Source organism: Penaeus japonicus, unplaced genomic scaffold, assembly GCF_977035675.1.
Source record: "Penaeus japonicus unplaced genomic scaffold, GWHDUDI00000001_assembly GWHDUDI00000005, whole genome shotgun sequence".
Lineage (NCBI taxonomy): Eukaryota > Metazoa > Arthropoda > Malacostraca > Decapoda > Penaeidae > Penaeus > Penaeus japonicus.
The window spans coordinates 10,690,014-10,707,513 of record NW_028234407.1 but is presented as its reverse complement, the minus strand read 5'-3'; the positions used below and the strand labels follow the sequence as shown (position 1 = coordinate 10,707,513).

At 37.9% G+C, this 17,500-nt stretch overlaps 1 protein-coding gene across 1 annotated transcript in view; it reads right to left on the bottom strand.

The window, feature by feature from the left end:
- Window positions 1-718: 718 nt before the first annotated feature.
- Usp5 (ubiquitin specific protease 5) overlaps window positions 719-17,500 on the bottom strand; it is an 18,770-nt gene continuing 1,988 nt past the window's right edge. Inside the window, exons 2-15 of the mRNA XM_043001823.2 lie at window positions 12,535-12,660; window positions 11,995-12,174; window positions 11,584-11,730; window positions 11,243-11,390; window positions 10,568-10,680; window positions 10,273-10,420; window positions 9,906-10,092; window positions 9,513-9,738; window positions 8,176-8,339; window positions 7,683-7,845; window positions 7,095-7,248; window positions 3,302-3,484; window positions 2,833-3,058; window positions 719-2,576 (exon numbers count right to left, since the gene is read on the bottom strand). Of these exons, the coding sequence (XP_042857757.2) occupies window positions 2,399-2,576; window positions 2,833-3,058; window positions 3,302-3,484; window positions 7,095-7,248; window positions 7,683-7,845; window positions 8,176-8,339; window positions 9,513-9,738; window positions 9,906-10,092; window positions 10,273-10,420; window positions 10,568-10,680; window positions 11,243-11,390; window positions 11,584-11,730; window positions 11,995-12,174; window positions 12,535-12,660 (2,343 nt within the window). The 3' untranslated portion in view covers window positions 719-2,398. The remainder of the gene's footprint in view (window positions 2,577-2,832; window positions 3,059-3,301; window positions 3,485-7,094; window positions 7,249-7,682; window positions 7,846-8,175; window positions 8,340-9,512; window positions 9,739-9,905; window positions 10,093-10,272; window positions 10,421-10,567; window positions 10,681-11,242; window positions 11,391-11,583; window positions 11,731-11,994; window positions 12,175-12,534; window positions 12,661-17,500) is intronic.

Sequence of the window (17,500 nt, the reverse complement as noted above, 5' to 3'; positions counted from 1 at the left end):
CGCCCAAGGTGACTGCATTGGCACATGTTTCACCGACTTTCCCGCCAACGCGTGTTGCGGTGACGTAATTCGCCGCCGCAGTCAGTTTCGGTATTGCGAAGGAAATTGTTACTTTCTGCTCTCTTTATTTGTTGCGTCTGTCATTCTTTATTACTTATGGTTTCACATTGATTTCCCTATGTCATATATATTCATAGTCATCTTTATTTCTCATTGTTGCTATCGTTATAAGCGTTGTCAGTATCGAGCAAAATAAAAAATATATTGTTTTCCTATCACTAAACTAACGTTTCTACATTACGATATTCTAATAAATTTGTCGGAGATTCTGTATTTCCGTTTTCCCGACAATATCACAAGAACTAATATTCATCACCTATGGTCTACGGAGCATCGACCCTTTGGAGAAAATTAATCCGTTAAATGAAAGGGTTACCTTAATTACTCCATGGTTTAAAGTGCCAGTTCCATGTGCCAGCCATTGCATATATATATATATATGAACGTGAGATAAGGCAATCAACAGAACAATTTTTCCTTAATACCCTTCCAGTTTATCAAAGTATCTCTCATGTTTATGTACATGATCTTATGTGTGTCTTTATTCTTAAATGCAGATTTAAAGTGAGATTATAATAAATGCAAACTTTGCCGATTGATCACTTAGGAAAAGGGCCTTTGTGTTCCTGAAAGAATGGTTTAACAGAAACCAAAGACAGATTTTCATTTATGTTTTATTAACAAACATATCCACACACTGCAGGTCCAGACAGACCAATTAATACCTAAATAAATTTGCAGAAAACATAAATTACAAAATGTAAGCAGAAAAAAATGATTTTCAAAGAACAGAAAAGCAGTAGCAGCCATAACTGACATTATCACAAGACTGTGATCATTTCCCTGGCAATATACCAGATACAACCTAAGGAAAGTTTCTTCAAAACTGGACACTTATACTAAGTTTCCAAAAGTCTTTCATTTACATGAGATCCTCCATTCTGCTACTTAAAAGGTGAAAATTATATCACATCATTACATTATGAAAAATAGTATGGATGCCTGCTCAATTTGGTGACTACAGAGAGTTATAGGCTTGTAAAAAACAGTCGTATGTTAATAATAAGATAAAGAAGAGTATGTGTGTGTGCGCGCGATTGTGACTGCGCATGGGTATGTACAGATATATTGTATATATGTAAATATATATGTATAGGTATGCTCACACACATATAAATACACATGTACATATAAATGCACATGTACATAAAATATGGCATGCATACAAAAACACATACACAAACATGTAAACAAATATGTACATGCACCCACACATACAAACAGCATATTCATGTTCATTTAATTTCTACCAACACACAAAAAAGTACAAAATCTCAATAAAAAAACATTGTTAATGGCTGTGCTTTAAGCTAACAATTAATTTGAAGCATAGCTGGTGTTAGGAAAGTTAATAAAAAAAAACATGAACCAACTAATAACACTTAATCCAATCTAATTGGTGGAATACTAGGACTGTAGGATTCACAGCTATTTACTAAACACAAGGGAAATATCAGTGCTGGTACTGGACTCAAAAATCATGGGAAACCGCTAGAATGCCAATGCTGACCAACTTCTCTTGTGTATTTGCATCCTTCTTACAAGTTACTGAATGATTATGAGATCCAAATATCTGTGCTAACAAAAGCACAGGAAAGGAGAGAGAGAAAAAAAAAAAAACGATTGCATGTCTTGTAACCGAGCTCCATTTCTATTGACAGGGATCAGAAATATTCTCTTATTAGAGAGACACAAGAACTCACAAGCATCATTTACAACTAGCCAGCAGAACCTCTGATGAATGATTTTCCCTTCTTTCGTTTGAGTTTTTTTCTTTGCTCCCATGAATATGCCCATATATGTATATATATCACATCCTGTTTACTCTATATATTGCATATCTCTTAAGAAAATGTAAGGCCTCTTATTTGGTTGAAGTCATAAATCTTTTTCTTTGCATATTGTAATGTGTAGTGCTCTTTCTCCTATGAAAAAAGAGCAAAGATTCTTGTTAACATGTCTGTCTTGAGGACAAATGAAACTTGGAAGAGTAATAAAAATGCATAGAACTCTGGCCCAAGAACATAAAAACAATACAAAGATGAACAAATTCTTTAAAAAATGGGAAATGCATAAAGTATTCAAGTAATTGGTTCATGATACTCAGTCTCTCAAAAGATTCCTATAAAAAAAAAAGTGAAACCCCTTAAGCTATCTGTTATTCCTTCTCATTTCTTCCTCCCTCTTGTATAGGTCTGCAAATAGTACAATGGTGAAACTTTCAAAATGGCTACTACCTACTTCCTGCTACAGATTCTTAAATTCATACCACCGGTCCCTAATTATTTACACGTTTATATAGGTATATATAACCAAGGTCCAAGGGTGGATCTGCAGACTTAGAGACTTTATTGTCATTGAAGATTGTCCACTCCCCATCTTTCTTAATGTGGCAGACATAGTGGCCAACAAAGATAGATGTTCCCATGTGGCTGATGAATGCTGTTAACTCATACCTGTGGAATGAAAGAGGCAATGCAATCAAAATTTCAACTTTTTCCCTTTGGTAACTCCTATCATAAGACTATCTTTGAAGAAGTATGTCTCTCTACACAAATGAAAAAGGTTCATGCAATATCATGATTGATTAGGCCCTTTCATTTTTTACTCATAAATTGTTTCAACTTGCAAAATGCACCATTAGCAGAGAGATATACCTATACACAAACATATATATTACTCAGAATTATAGCAGACAAATGAATAACTTACTTGGGCTCTCCATCAGTGTAATTTGGCTTTTGTGGGGGAGGAGCAGCAGCACCACTCTGGGCCGCTAAAAGAGAATCAAGTTCATGTTGGTGTGAGAATATCCAATCTGCTGCACGTTCTAGGTTATTGCTGGTTTCCTTAAGGGCTAAAGTGGCTTGCTCTCGTGTGAATCCCATGGACATCAGCATTCCGAGACCTTCTTCATTTGCTGTGAATGTATCGTTACCTGAAGAAAAAAAGGGGAAGAAAAGAACAAAAAAACTAAAATAAATTCTGAATACAAATTGGTCAACAATGATAATAATAATAATTATTATTATTATCATTATTATCATTATCATAATCATAATAACAATAATAATGATAACAATAACAACAATAATAATAAAAAAGTCATCCACTAAAATGATCAAAACAATTATAGAATTACATTGACACAAAAGAAATGTTATTTTCAAACTTAACTCACTTTTTGTATCTGTCTTAATAACAAGAGGGTCAGCAAAATCTGGGTCACTCATGTGTTCCATGACCCAGTTCATGGCAGCCTCTGTTCCATTGTTCCCAGTGAGGTGAACGGCTTTCCTGCACGCCTCCCATGGGAATCCCATTTCTGCTAATTGTTGAACAATACCTGCATCTATTTCTGGTTCTGTAGAAAGAAAATAAAGTGTCCATTAAACAAAAGAACAGACTAAATGTCTAAATGATCAAAACACACATGATATTCCATTAAAAATGATCAACATTTTGTGTGTGGTGGTATAAGTTGGTGTGTGTGCAAATAATAATAATAATAATAATAATAATAATAATAATAATAATAATAATAATAATAAAAAAAAAAAAAGAAACAGGATAATCTCACTCGAATAAACACACTCACACATTCTCACCTCCCTCATGCACATGCACATGCACACACATAGATATAGATATATACATATATAGACACAACCTTGGTTCCTGTCTCCTTCTGAATATTTCGATCATAACAGAAGGCTTCTAGGGCCAGGTATCGGGCTATAGTGGCATCCAGAGTATGATGGGGAAGAGTATTTTCATAAATCAGCCACAGAAGAAGAAAATCTAGAAGATCATCATCATCAAGTGTTAGAAGAGCACTTTGCAAGTCCTCTCCTTCAGTGTCAGACATTGTGGCTAGTCTTTCAAATTTGTTGTACAGAATGAGTAATCCTTCGGTGAATGAGTTCTAGTATAGTATTAGTTCATAAAGCCATAAGCAGCATAATATCAAATTCCTCTCCCACAAGTATCAATTCTGTGTTTTAATAAAACTAAACACATTGAGTAACACATTAATAACATGGGCTTTTATCATCTTGATAGCCAAATCATAACTAAACCAAATAAAACATCAATCAATCAATAGTGTAAATAATAACAGGTTCTGAGGACACCAAGCCACCAGAGATGTCAAAAAAAAAGTCCAAGAAAGTCTAGTACATCCTGAAAGCACCACAACTAAACCTGTACTGAGAAAGAAGGCAAAGTCCAGAGCCAACCCCTGGCACTGGCCCCTTGGGCACCTTTGCATGACAAGAGGCTTGATAACATCTGGGAAGGGATTCTAGCCCTTGTGATTCATGGTTGCAGAGCTGTTTTCTTCTATTAAGAGCTAATTGGCATTATCTACTTTCCAAATTGCCATAATAATTCCTGTCAGATATACAATCTAGCTGTGGCTATTTTAACAGATTCAGAGAGGATAAGAGAAAAAAAAGACAGGTGGGGGATGGGGGGGGAAGGAGGGAGGAGGGAGAAGGGAGGAGGGAGAGTGGAGGAGGAGGAATATGAGGAGGAGGAGGAATAGGAAGGGGAGTGATAGGAAGAGGAGGAGGAGGAGGAGGAAAGGGGGGATAGGAGGAGGAAGGGGGGAGAGGAGGAGGAGGAGGGGCAGAAATAGGAGGCAGAGGAGAAGGAATGGGGGGGAGAAATAGGAGGAGGAGGAATAGGGGGGGATAGGAGAAGGAATAGGAGGAGGAATAAGAGGAATGGTAGGAGGGGGGATAGGATTTGGAGACAGGCGAATAGGAGGAGGAGGAGGAGGAGGAGGAGGAGGAGGAGGAGGAGGAGGAGGAGGAGGGGGAATAGGAGGAGGAGGAAGGGGGAAATAGGAGGAGGAGGAGGGGGGAAATAGGAAGAGGGGGGGATATAGGAGGAGGAGGAGGAGGAGGAGGAGGAGGAGGAGGAGGAGGAGGAGGAGGAGGAGGAGGAGGAGGAGGAGGAGGAGGAGGAGGAGGATGAAGAGAAGGAGGGGGGAAATAGGAGGAGGGGAGGGTGTAGGAAAAGGGGGGGATATAGGAGGAGGAGGAGGAGGAGGAGGAGGAGGAGGAGGAGGAGGAGGAGGAGGAAGAGGAGGAGAAGGAGGTGGAGGAGGGGAAATACGAAGAGATGGAGGAAGAGGAGGAGGAGGGGGAATAGGAGGAGGAAGAAAGAATGAAAAGGAAGAAAGGGAGGATAAAAAGGAAAAGAGGAAAAGGAGTAAGTCCACTCTCACTTATTACAGCTGTTACTTTTTTTTTTAACTTTAACAGTCAACTGGTTAATGACTATGTGACATAAAAGCATTGAATATACATCTACTGGTGTAAATTTTAGTTCTACATACATCAAACATTTAAACTGTCCTTGGGGAATGCTGTAAATTTTATATATTTTACAGAAAGGTTAGGCTGAAAATTGTTTTCTGGGGCTAAGAATAAAGGGGAGGGGGCAATAGAAAAAAATGAAAGGGACCCTAGTTACCACTGAGCATGAGGACAGCATTTACTTATATTCACAAAATTTTATTGACAAACAACAAGCTAATCTTTATTGATTTATTCTATCAACCCACTGCCGACGGGGCACCTAACAACCTAACTGGTCGTCTAGGCAGGCAGTCTACGACGTTAGCGGCACCACTCAAAATTAGAGGGATAGGGAAAGGGTTTCCTCCGCCCTCCGGGTAGCCCAAACAATATTTTCATCATAAAATGCAAGTTTAGTCTGACTTTGGAACCCTGTAGCTCTAGAACTAGTGGCGTTACGGCCATAATATTTCATGACTGTGTACGTGCTTCAATTGTGAGCAGATCCTGATATCATGCACGTATTGACACCCGTCTCTTAGGCCTAATTGGTACCAACATGTATGTCATGACACACGTACACAATGGGTTAACGAGCGTGTACTTGCCTAATGTCTCTCTCAGAGCACTTTTCACCCACCCAATTCTATGGGGTGATAAGAGGAGGTTTTTGTAAATTTTAAACATTGTTTTGACAAATCAAGAAAAATATGTACATAAATGCAACTGCAATGAGTATATACATATGTAACTATGTAAAATGTGTATTTACAGGGAGAAATCATGACATGATAAGACGCCATCTGGCAGGAGCAAAATATTCACCTAACAAGATATAACGCAAAAACTGGCAACCCCCTACGCAGGGCTTAATTAACCCATTGGAGCCAGTTGACGTGGTGACACGTTTTGTGGTTTTTGCGTAAGATGTCCGGGACGGGATATTAGCACAAGCCCGGTGCTCGAGTTAAGCGAGCGGGCAGCTCGCGGCTTGTGCATCCGAGAATCTCGAGGCGTTAGGCTTATGCGTTCGAGAACCCCGGTATTGCGACCGTGCAAAGCCGGTACGGCCCCGGCGTGAATGGGTTAATATCGCCTCGGGGACGTCACACTGCTGTATCACCCCATCATCAAGCACAACGGTGTGTCACACGGGTATGACACACCGTCTTCATTGGGTTAACAGTGTTACTGTGAATATTTTATGCCGTAGCTTTCCTACTGAAGCTTCCCAAAATTTAGGTTGAAAACCACTGGTGTAGGAGGAATGGAGTAATAACCCAATGTGGATGGGGTGCAGCGTACAGCGAGCGAGTGCTGTACGCCAGCCTTGACTAAATATCTCGTCTCTGGCATCTGACCCAAAAACCACTGAACGTGATAGCAAGTCAACCGGCACAAATGGGTTAAATCCATCAAAAATAAAGGTTTAGGCTGACTTTGGAAAGCTTCAGCTCTGAAACTACTGCCATTAGTCATAATATCATGACTGTGAGCATGCTTCAACTACAAGCAGTTCCCAATGTTGCATCATATCCACACTTACACCAAACAGAGCTGTTGTTGTATGTCATGACACTTGGGTTAAAATCACATTCTTGTGTTCTCTCACAGATGTGGTCAGAATACAAAAAAAGACCTGAGAAGTAGAATGATTTGTCTTCTTACCTTTGGGTGGAGGAGCAGTGGTTTCTGGAAGCTCCTCTTCACCTTCTTGCAGTCCAAATCCTCTTAAGACAGACAAGTCAAGTACTTCTGGCATGTCAATGGACACATCATACTTCATTGGAACCCAATCTTGACCAATGCCAAATTTGACAAGCTGTAATTCAAAAAAATGAATTCACTTGATTTAAGTAACAAAAGCATTTATCATAACATAAGCCAATATCCTGTTCATACAAATGTGAGTGGTAGTCTTTTGTAGTCTTCATGTCCACAGATAAAAAAGGAAAATATGTATAGTATATACAATAGACTACACTGTAATGAAAGACAACCACATGCACAACTTATCTAAGTAACACAAGTAATACTAAATATATACAGATAGCTGTGATAAAAATTGTACATAAGTGAGCCCATATATTCTACTTATGAGCAAATCATCAGTTTACGCCACATAATTCATATCTAAACAACATAAATATGTTTCTGGCATAGGCCTAAGTGAAAAAAGAATTTCTACATAGTGTCTTTCCTAAGATGACTAAAAGCATGTTACATGTGATATCAAATCAAGCATATAACACCAACCTGGATGACTAGGTAATCTGGGAATGTCCTGAGGCGTGTAATCTTTTGCATAGGAACCTCCTTCTCTGCCGCTGAACTAAAAGCAAGGATTTCTTCTGGAGCAGCCAACTTTGACAGACACACATCAAAGGGTATCTTTGCCCGTACCTGCTCCTCTGGTTGCCTGAGATTAAAAATAATAAATAATAATAATAATAATAAGTACCAACATTATCATAACACCTTCAAGTAATAATAACATAACATCTTCAAATTACTGTCTATGTATGATACTGTGATTCTTATTGGCTCTCTTTTATATGTACACTCATGAAGCTGCAATCTTGTATTGGATCTCTTTATATATATAAAAAAATAATAAAAATGAAAGCAAATAGACATAAATCAGTACAATGAAAAAAAAAAATTAAATTAAACCACAAAATAAATTCCAAAAATACATCATGCTCCTCCATAGAAAAAAGCACTAGTTATTAAGTTACAGTGGACTTACATGACCACCTGAGAAGCCTGGGCCTCTGCCTTGCGGGCTTGATAAGCTGCCACCTCTTCCTTGTTGACAGCTTCATCAACAGGTACTGGGAGTGGTAGGTACTGGTCAGGCCTTGTCACATAACGGACCTTGTTACTGGCACTGCATACAAACTTATCCTCAACCTGAAAGAGATGTTTGTCATAATAATGAAGTACAAAAAAAAAAAAAAAAAAAAGGAAATACATTGAAATTCTGACAAAAGTTGTCAATCTTAACCCTTAGCCTCCTGTTATTGGTTACTTGCAAAACTCCATAGTGTGCAGTTTGTATCAATTTAGAAAATCTATTCTTTTTAAATCTTGTTTGAGCCACTCACTATGGTTATGGTAGTCTGGGGAGAGCTGACAACATGCATCATAACAAGTGTTGTCAATTGTGAAACCATTTTTCATATTCCTATAATCAATGAGGTTTATTAAAATATGTAAAACAGCTTCAGTCTGTCATTTTACTTACATGGCCATGTAAATGACACTGAATATTTTTCATTTGACATTTTTATACAAAGAGCCTTTTTAACAAAATTGGTTATGAGTATCTGAATGCATAAATTTTTAACCTGTTAACAATAGGGCAGTTTTGGCTGTGCCTTGGCATTTCACCAGGATATTTCAAAATGCCCAGGTTTAACACTCTGGACTATTTGTAGGCTGAGGTTGCTAAGTGCCCAATTGACCTGGCAAGTCAGCCAGACAAAGCCATGATGTGGCATTCACATCACTGGTGGGAAGACCAACAAAGCCGTGATGTGAACATCAGATCATCTGTTATTAACCCATTCACGACAGGGCCATTCCGGCTCTAAATGGTCGAGATGCCGGGACATTCGAATGCATAAGCCTAACGCCTTGAGATTCTCAGGCGAACTAGCTGCGAGCCTGGGCTGTCCGCTCACTCACCCAGCACACCGGCCTTGACTAAATATCTCGTCGCTGGCATCTGACCCAAAAGCCATACAACGTAACAGCATGTCAGCCGGCACGAATGGGTTAAGGGGTTAACCCGTTAACAAGTGACATGATATCACGTCATGTGGTGGCAGCACTTGCCATCAGGGGCAATATAATATCATGGCTTTTTGTATGGCCGGCACACTGGGTGATTGTGCATGCATCTGGTGGCCATGTCCATAGCAGGCAAATAGCCCAAGGCATTAGGCCTGTGTGAATTTAAATACCCCAAAATTATTGGGTTAAAGATTACTAATGATTTTGAGGAATCAAAAAAATAAAATACACCAATAAAGTTTCAATAACCAGACTTAATATATCTTTATCCAGGGAAGTAAAACTAACCTCAAATTTAAAGCAGTTTCCTGGGTCAGAGACTCCTGCTGAGTTGCATGAAGTCATCTTTAAGATGTGCTCAAGGAACTCCATGGCATCTTGCTGCTTCTTGGTTGAAAATTCAGCATGTCCTCTTCCAACTAAAGTTCTGAACATAACAGGAGATATGCCTGGCTGCAGGTCGTCCGTATCAACAGCTTCATCCAAGTTGATGTTGGGGGGTTCAACCGAGTACCTGGAGAACAGGAAAACAGTGTTATCTCACTGCACTACAAGAATCTCATTCCTCATGATAATACATGAACTATTTATCAGAACCTCATATCAACTTATATAAAATCCAACAACTAAAAATAAAATAAGAGAAGCCATTCCTCCTCCTCCTCTACAAGAATTTCTTACCTCCCAGACAGAAGGCCGTGGGCAAGTTTGAACATTTGAATGCCAAAATCATCAGCAGGATTAGATCCCTGGTAACCTTCTAAGATGCTTGGACCATTTGCATAGTACCGCTCAACAAAGTTCGGGACAGTGAAAAGCACTTGCATGACCGAATTGACATAGCAGGAGTTGCCAAGATTTCTCATTCCTGAAAGCAATATACAATAACTTAGTACTTAACCAATACTAAAAAAATAATTTAAAAAGTTAAACAATAATAATTGATATAAAAGACTTCAAAATGAATTCCATAAAAGATTAGAAAAAAAATGTACATATAACCAGCAATACACAAGAGGTGAAGAGAGCCAACTGCATGCAACCATACCTGTGTATCCTGGACCAAACTTTGGGAGGAGCTTTGTTCCTGACTCAGTGAGGCGAGACCATTCCCAGGCCCGTTGATTGTAATCGATCTCCAGTTCCAACATGGTCTTTTCTGTCTTCTCCATAACTTTGACATTTATGCCAAAGTGCTGGAAAAAGTGGAAATTACTTAAATTCATATGAAAAAAATAACTGTGAACCCACAGAATCTAGAATTTATTTTTTTAACAAACAAACAAACAAAAAAAAAGCATAAAATGAGAAAGTTAATAAAAGATATAGTAACAAGAACTTACAGCTAAATGCTTAACAAGGTTGGGATCCAAAACCATATCATCTTCATCATAACTGTAGACATCAGCATTGCCATCTTGGGTGATAGTCCCAAGCTTCACCGCAAGCGGATACTCTGGAAAGAAAATAAACAAAGATAAAAACATAAGAACTGAATACGTGTTTCTGAAAATACTAATAGCAAGTACATATTGAAGATGAATAAAATAATACCTAGTGTAGCAAGTGCCTAAATATATTTCTGCACAAAAGTTGACTATCTTCTTACCAACTAACAGTGAGAAAGTGTTTATGTAACATGATCTTTTAGCTTTAACCCCCAAAAGGCGCACCTTCTTATGATCTGGTGCAAATATGCACTAAATAACTACTTCTATCTACACAAATTCAAGCCACATAAAAAAATGCTTGTCTATTTGTAATCTACATACTAAAATCTACTGGCTTTAGATCTATATAATGATACTTGAAAACAATCATTTTCTGACTTGGCTTCCTGTAGAATATTAGTACAGGTTACCCATGCCTTCACCTTTGCATGACTAAAAAAGTAGGGGGTTACATAAATGTAGCAACTAAAGCAAAGAAAAAAGATGATTTCTAAAATTATGGAACTATAAGGAAGAAAGAAAAATAAAAGAAAATCTAGGCTTCTTTTCCCTGAATAATGATCTTACTTGTTTTCTGGTAATACTCCACAGCATGGTTGTTTCCTCCTGATCCATCTAGTTGCCGTCTGCCACAGAGAATCTTACCATCTGTGAGGTTCAGCCACAAGTTATCAGTCTTGTCACACTCTTCACATTTCCAACCACTTGGTGGTATCTGCAATAAAGGTTACTTTCCTATCAACATAACTTCCAAAAACTGCAATATAAAGAATATGCATTCTGTTTTTACTAATATAATGTATAAATTAAAAGACATAATGATGACAAAAAACAAATAAAGTTGAAAGGAATTTTTTTCTGTGGCAATGTAAAGTTGCACTCAAATACCACATTTGGATCCTGCTCACCTTGACCCCATTGTCAAGCTGTTGTAAGCTATCAGCATGTTTGGTGACTTGGCGTATCTCGCCATCCCAAGCACCAGCAGCAGCCTCTACTTCTGCCAAGTGCAAGGCAGACTCAGCTTTCAGTATTCCATTAACACTTTGATGTACCTGAATAAATAACGTGAAAAATGAATGATGAGTAAACTTCTGATTATTAAAATGAACTAACCTCGTAAATGATGAGAAAAGTTGGGCATATTTTATCTTTATACACTTCATGACACTTCATATTTGTACTAACAATGTTACTTCTTCACTTTTCGCCTATATTCATGGAATTACCTTGTTATCATCTATTTTTCTTTAATTTCCTCTTTACTCAGTTCACCAAAAAATTATAGAACATGGGATTGCAAAATAGGAATGACTTACAAGTTCTGGGAGATCAGGATTTGGCAATGGTATGACATCAAAGTCTGGAAGAATTACAATAGAGTTGGTGTCTTCATATTCAAATTTCTTCTTGGCGGCATCAGGGTTGAAGCCACCTTCCACACCTATTGCCAAACGGGCAATTTTTTTGTCAGGCTCTGGTTCTTTCTCAGGGGGTAGCTGGAGGTGTAAAAGGAAAATTATTTGTATATTACAGGTATAGACAAAGCCTCTATAAATTTAAAATGCAAATCAAAGATTTTTGCAAAGAAGAAACAATGAGATAGGTGGTCAGAATATCTGCCTCAAAACTTGTCAGGTTATAAAAATTAAATAATATCTTGTCATTTGCAATTTAGTTATAAAATCCATAAAATTATACAACTAATATGACCAATAAGTTACTTTATCTAGCATTTACTAAAACACAAAGAGAATACTGACTTAAAATCTTCTTCAACCACCTGATCATTGATAAAACACTATTGTGTTTCTTTTTTACTTTTTTAAATGTTTTTATTTTTGTAGAAGTTAACTTACCTCTCTTTTGATTCTCTTAATGTGTAAGAACACACAATTTCCTGAACGTTCTGAATACTTGGCAACATATTCCTTGCTCCATCCAAAGAAACTGTTCAGGCAAATGTAAAGCCCAGTCTCACTCTCCTGGAAAAGGCAGATAAAAAACTTTGATACATACAAATAGATACAAGCATGCAAACACATATATACAGCTACTGCTATTGATATGCATTATATTTCTGCATTCCTGAAACTCAACATATTATTTTGAAAGTTACTGCAAAAGCCAAGCAAATAGCAATATCTTATTTGATACCTTTACCACCTACACATCACCAAATGTTCCCCTAGATAAGATACCCAAGGATACCAGCCAAAATATTTTACTAAAATAGAGATTGGACTGGTTCCTCATTTGCAAAAAGATCTAGAAGCTTTATCTTGCCAGTTTACATGGTCGGGATTTGTTAGCCTTTGCTGGATACTGCTCTTCTCTTGTGTCGGATTTAAGATCGAGTAACTTGAGACTTCAGTGGTCGGGCAAAGGCCACAAAACCTCAGACAAAAATATTCTGGCAAGACAGAGCACGTAGACCTCCTGAGCCAACTAAGAACTAAATCCAAGTTTTATCTCACTAGAATAAACATCTCTGCGGCACAAAACAGCAATTATAGTATTCACAGGCAAACCATTCTATTGCTGTAGGTAACCCGCACGTGGATGCGTTTAATAATATGATCACTGGGTTAACCCGTTAACGACGAGGATAGATTTGCTTACTCAGGCTCCAGGATGGGTTTTATTTCAGAGTGAGGCAGCTTCCTGCAACATACTGAGACTTTTTAGTAACTCTTTTAGTAACTCATTGTAGAGCTAGAGCTATGTTTATGTTTTTTTTGTGTGTCTTTCATTGTCACATGCTCTATCAATTCTGCAGTTGACTAAAAATGTAGTTCAGGGTACATATCAGCTCATTTTTTTCCTTATACTCAGTGTGATAGAAGTATTTCTGTTTTAGGGGAGGATAAAAAGAAACTTTATTTTTTCATATTTGTGTGCTGCCATGAATGAATACAAAACATATAACCATCCACAGTGAAGATAACATGAAGAGATAGGGATGAGGAAGGAAACTTGTGCTTATGACTATGAGTGCCACAGTACAAGGCATCCCTACTGGCACAGGGGCACATTGTAGACATTGGGCATGGTTTGAGTCACCTTCCTCCTCTCATTTTGCTTGCACATCCTTCATCTGCGGTACTTTAAAGCAAGAGGTCAGCAACTTGCTATGTGCCATTGCTCTATAAAGATAGTGCTTGCTGGAGACCGTGGATGGGTGTCATTCAAAGTGGTGCCATCTAGGTTTTGGATGTTAGGTGAAACCCATTCTGCTTAACCCCATTGCGCACGGGTGTCATGACTTACATATCGGCACCGATTAGGCCTAAGATACAGGTGTCAATGTGTACATGATGTGACATCGGGATCTGCTCACAGTTGAAGTGCGCACACAGTCATAGTGTATTACAGCTGTAACGGCACTAGCTGCAGAGCTACAGGGTTCCAAAGTCAGTCTAAACTCGCATTTTATGATGTACTTGTGGAAAAATATTGTTTGAGATAGTCTGCGCTACCTGGAGGGTGGAGAAAAAACTTTGCCGTCCCTCTGATTTTTAGCCATTACCACTAGTGTCGTAGATCGCTCATCTTGACGAACAGTTAGGTCGTTAGGCCCCCCGTCGGCAATGGGTTGATATTACGGCAGTTACAAAATTATGACTGCAATTGTCATCATCACTCACTCATTGCTCATAGCACAATAAAATAACAGTGATCCAAAATCTACAAACGACATGACGCCTGTCGTCAAGCCAGTGCTCCTGCGTCATGTAAGACGAAAAAACACATCACCCGTCGTTAACGGCTTAAAGGTAAGGTAACTAATAGGCACTCAAAAACTCATTGGTATTTTCCTTCTTAACCCTATCCCGACGGGCCCAGCAATAAGTGGAAACCCCTACACTGGGCCTATGCAATATTGCATCGGGAACTTCACACTGGTGCGTCGCCCCATCATCGGACATTTAGCCGTGTCACGCGGGTGTGACGCACCGTCATCGAAGGGTTAAGACTATACCTGTCACATTAATAACATGGAGAATTATATATTTGGTCATTAAATATAGAAATGGTTGTAATCTTATATAATATAAAGATGTTTTATACAGCTTAATGTACTATGGAGAAAATGACCTGTAAAGTTAGTGTGTATCTATCATGAAGAGTTGTCCAATACATATACAACCTGATCCAATAGGTACTCATTCATTTATAAATCTGATTACACTAAAGCTAGAGAAGTCTCATCTAGATATGTCAGACATCATTCATTGATTTGATAGTTCACTTATGTTCTTGTGTGTTGATAAGCTTATCGTAATTTCAAATGGAGGATTAACCCGTTAACAACAGGTGACTAGATATCACGTCTAGTGGTTTTTGGGCTACATGCCGGGGACGCGTTATTTTGTCCAGCCCGGCGCGCAGGAGGAGCCAGCGCACAGTGCTGGCTCGCGGCCAGTGCGGCCGAGAACCCCGATGCATTAGGCTTATGCGTTCAAGAGTCCCGGAATTTTGGTCTTTTTAAGCCGGATTGGTCCTGTTGGGAACGGGTTAAGTAAAAACAAAATCAAAAAGATAAAAAGGTATTTATTTCTAAGAATGAATATGGTTTCTTTAATCAAAAAAATAATAATAAATAAAAAATCCATGAAAATAAAATATAAACAAATATGTGATGATTTTCATTGGTGTTGTACCATATTTGGCCACCAAGCTTGATTAGAATAGTCCTGATAGTAGGGGAGGGCATGAAGTATATCAGGGAAATTATGGGGTAAAAACAGGCTGAAATACAACAAATTTCAGACACTATCAAATATTGTCCAAAAAAGTCTCAAAATATGTCTGGAAAACCTCAATGGATACACCCTCCAACTCTGAAACTCTACGGACTAAAGCATCAGTTTTAAAAGTCTATCGAAACTCCCCAACACATTTTAGCAAGTTCTTGGATTTGTCCACCAATAACCCAATCATGTACCCCAATGATTTTTATACTATACACTAACCAAGCAACCTGATCTAGCCCTCTATCAGAGGCTTCACCCCCCGGGCCCCTACCTTTTCCCATTCACCTTGCACCAGTAAATTAAGACTTCTCTACAAAAAGATGACCAGTCAAAACAGTCATATCATTTATACTAGTGACTTCATCTTTGACTGTTGGTACCATAAAAATATTTTGTTGATGAAAGTTTAATTTGTCTCTATCTTTATATGGTTATTGTGTGCCATGTATAATGATAAATAGATGGCTGAAAATCCCACTGTCATTTTTTTTTCTTGGCTTTTCTTATTAGTTTTTAGCTCTTGAAAAAATATAGCTCCAAATAAAGCCAGTACAGCTCACCACACTTTTTACGTGTTAACCCATTGCGAATGCAGGATAAATTTGCTTGCCCAGTCTTCAGGATGACTTTTATTTCAGAGCAGGGCAGCTTCACACAACTTAACTTGAATTTTCCCACTCTCTTTCAGTCACTCATTGTAAAACTAGAGCCATTGAGAGACTTATGTCATATGACAGGCTCTATCAATGCTGCATTTGACTAAAATGTAGTATAGGGTCCATATCAGCTCATTATTTTCTTTATACTCAGTGTGATAAAAGTATTGCTGTTTTATGGGAGGAAAAAAACAACAACTTTATTTTTTATATTCATCTACTGTCATGAATGAATATGAAAAATATAACCATCCACAATGAAGAAAACATGAAGAGGTATGGAAAAGGAAGGAAACCTGCACTTATGACTTAAATGCCACAGTAAAAGTCATTGCTACTGGCACAAGGGCACATTGTAAACACATAACTCACTCATTACTCATAGCACAATAAAATAATACAGTGATCCAAAATCCCCCAAGATCATGTACATCCATCATGATATACATGATGATGGGCCAAAGTTGCTGTGTCATGTGTGTCATAACTCCTATCCACAATGGGTTAAAGTGTTACTTAGAACACCATGAGCTCTAAATAATCAAACATAACTTTGGTATTACCTTGGTAACAATTGGCAAATGGAACACTATCCAGATCAAAGCCTATGCAAGTTTTTTTTAGCACTTGGTTCTACTTCTTTTGCCACTGCCAAAGTTCACAGAAATGTCAAATAGCCCACTATGCAGTAAGACTACACCTCTTAGAAGACAGTATGTGTCAAGAAAATAAATATAATGTGAGAACGTTAAATACAATTTAATGGAAATAACAATTCCCAAATTCAAATTCATAATATATATAATATAAAATCATGTTACATAATTATCAAAATAATGTTTATCGTATTATATTATATGATTTATAGACGATATTCTAACATATCTATACGCATGTGCGAACACACGCGTTACTGTTGATATCATATCATATTTCAAGATTCAATATTTCCGCTATCATTGGTGAGCACTCTAATTTACACACATACTTACATTCGTATTACCTTCTTTTTTAAGCTATTACTACCTATTTTATCTTATTCCCAAATCAATACTTATTAACCCATTGAGTACAGGTGTCATGACGACACTAATTAGGCCTAAAAGACAAGTGTCAATACGTACATGATGTAACTTCAGAATTTGCTCACAGTTGAAGCATGCACACAGTCATGTAGTATTATGGCTGTAACTTTGCTAACTTTAGAGCTACAGGGTTCCAAAGTCATCCTAAACAGGTGTTTTGCGATGGATTTATAGAAAAATATTCTTTAGGCTAGTTTGCACAGCTTGGAGGGAAGAGAAAACATTTTCTCCATTGCTCTAATGTTTAGCTAGTGCTGCCAGCATCGTAGACTGCCCGTCCTGACTGCCACTTAGGTCTGCAATGGGTTAATAACTATCTACAAAAAA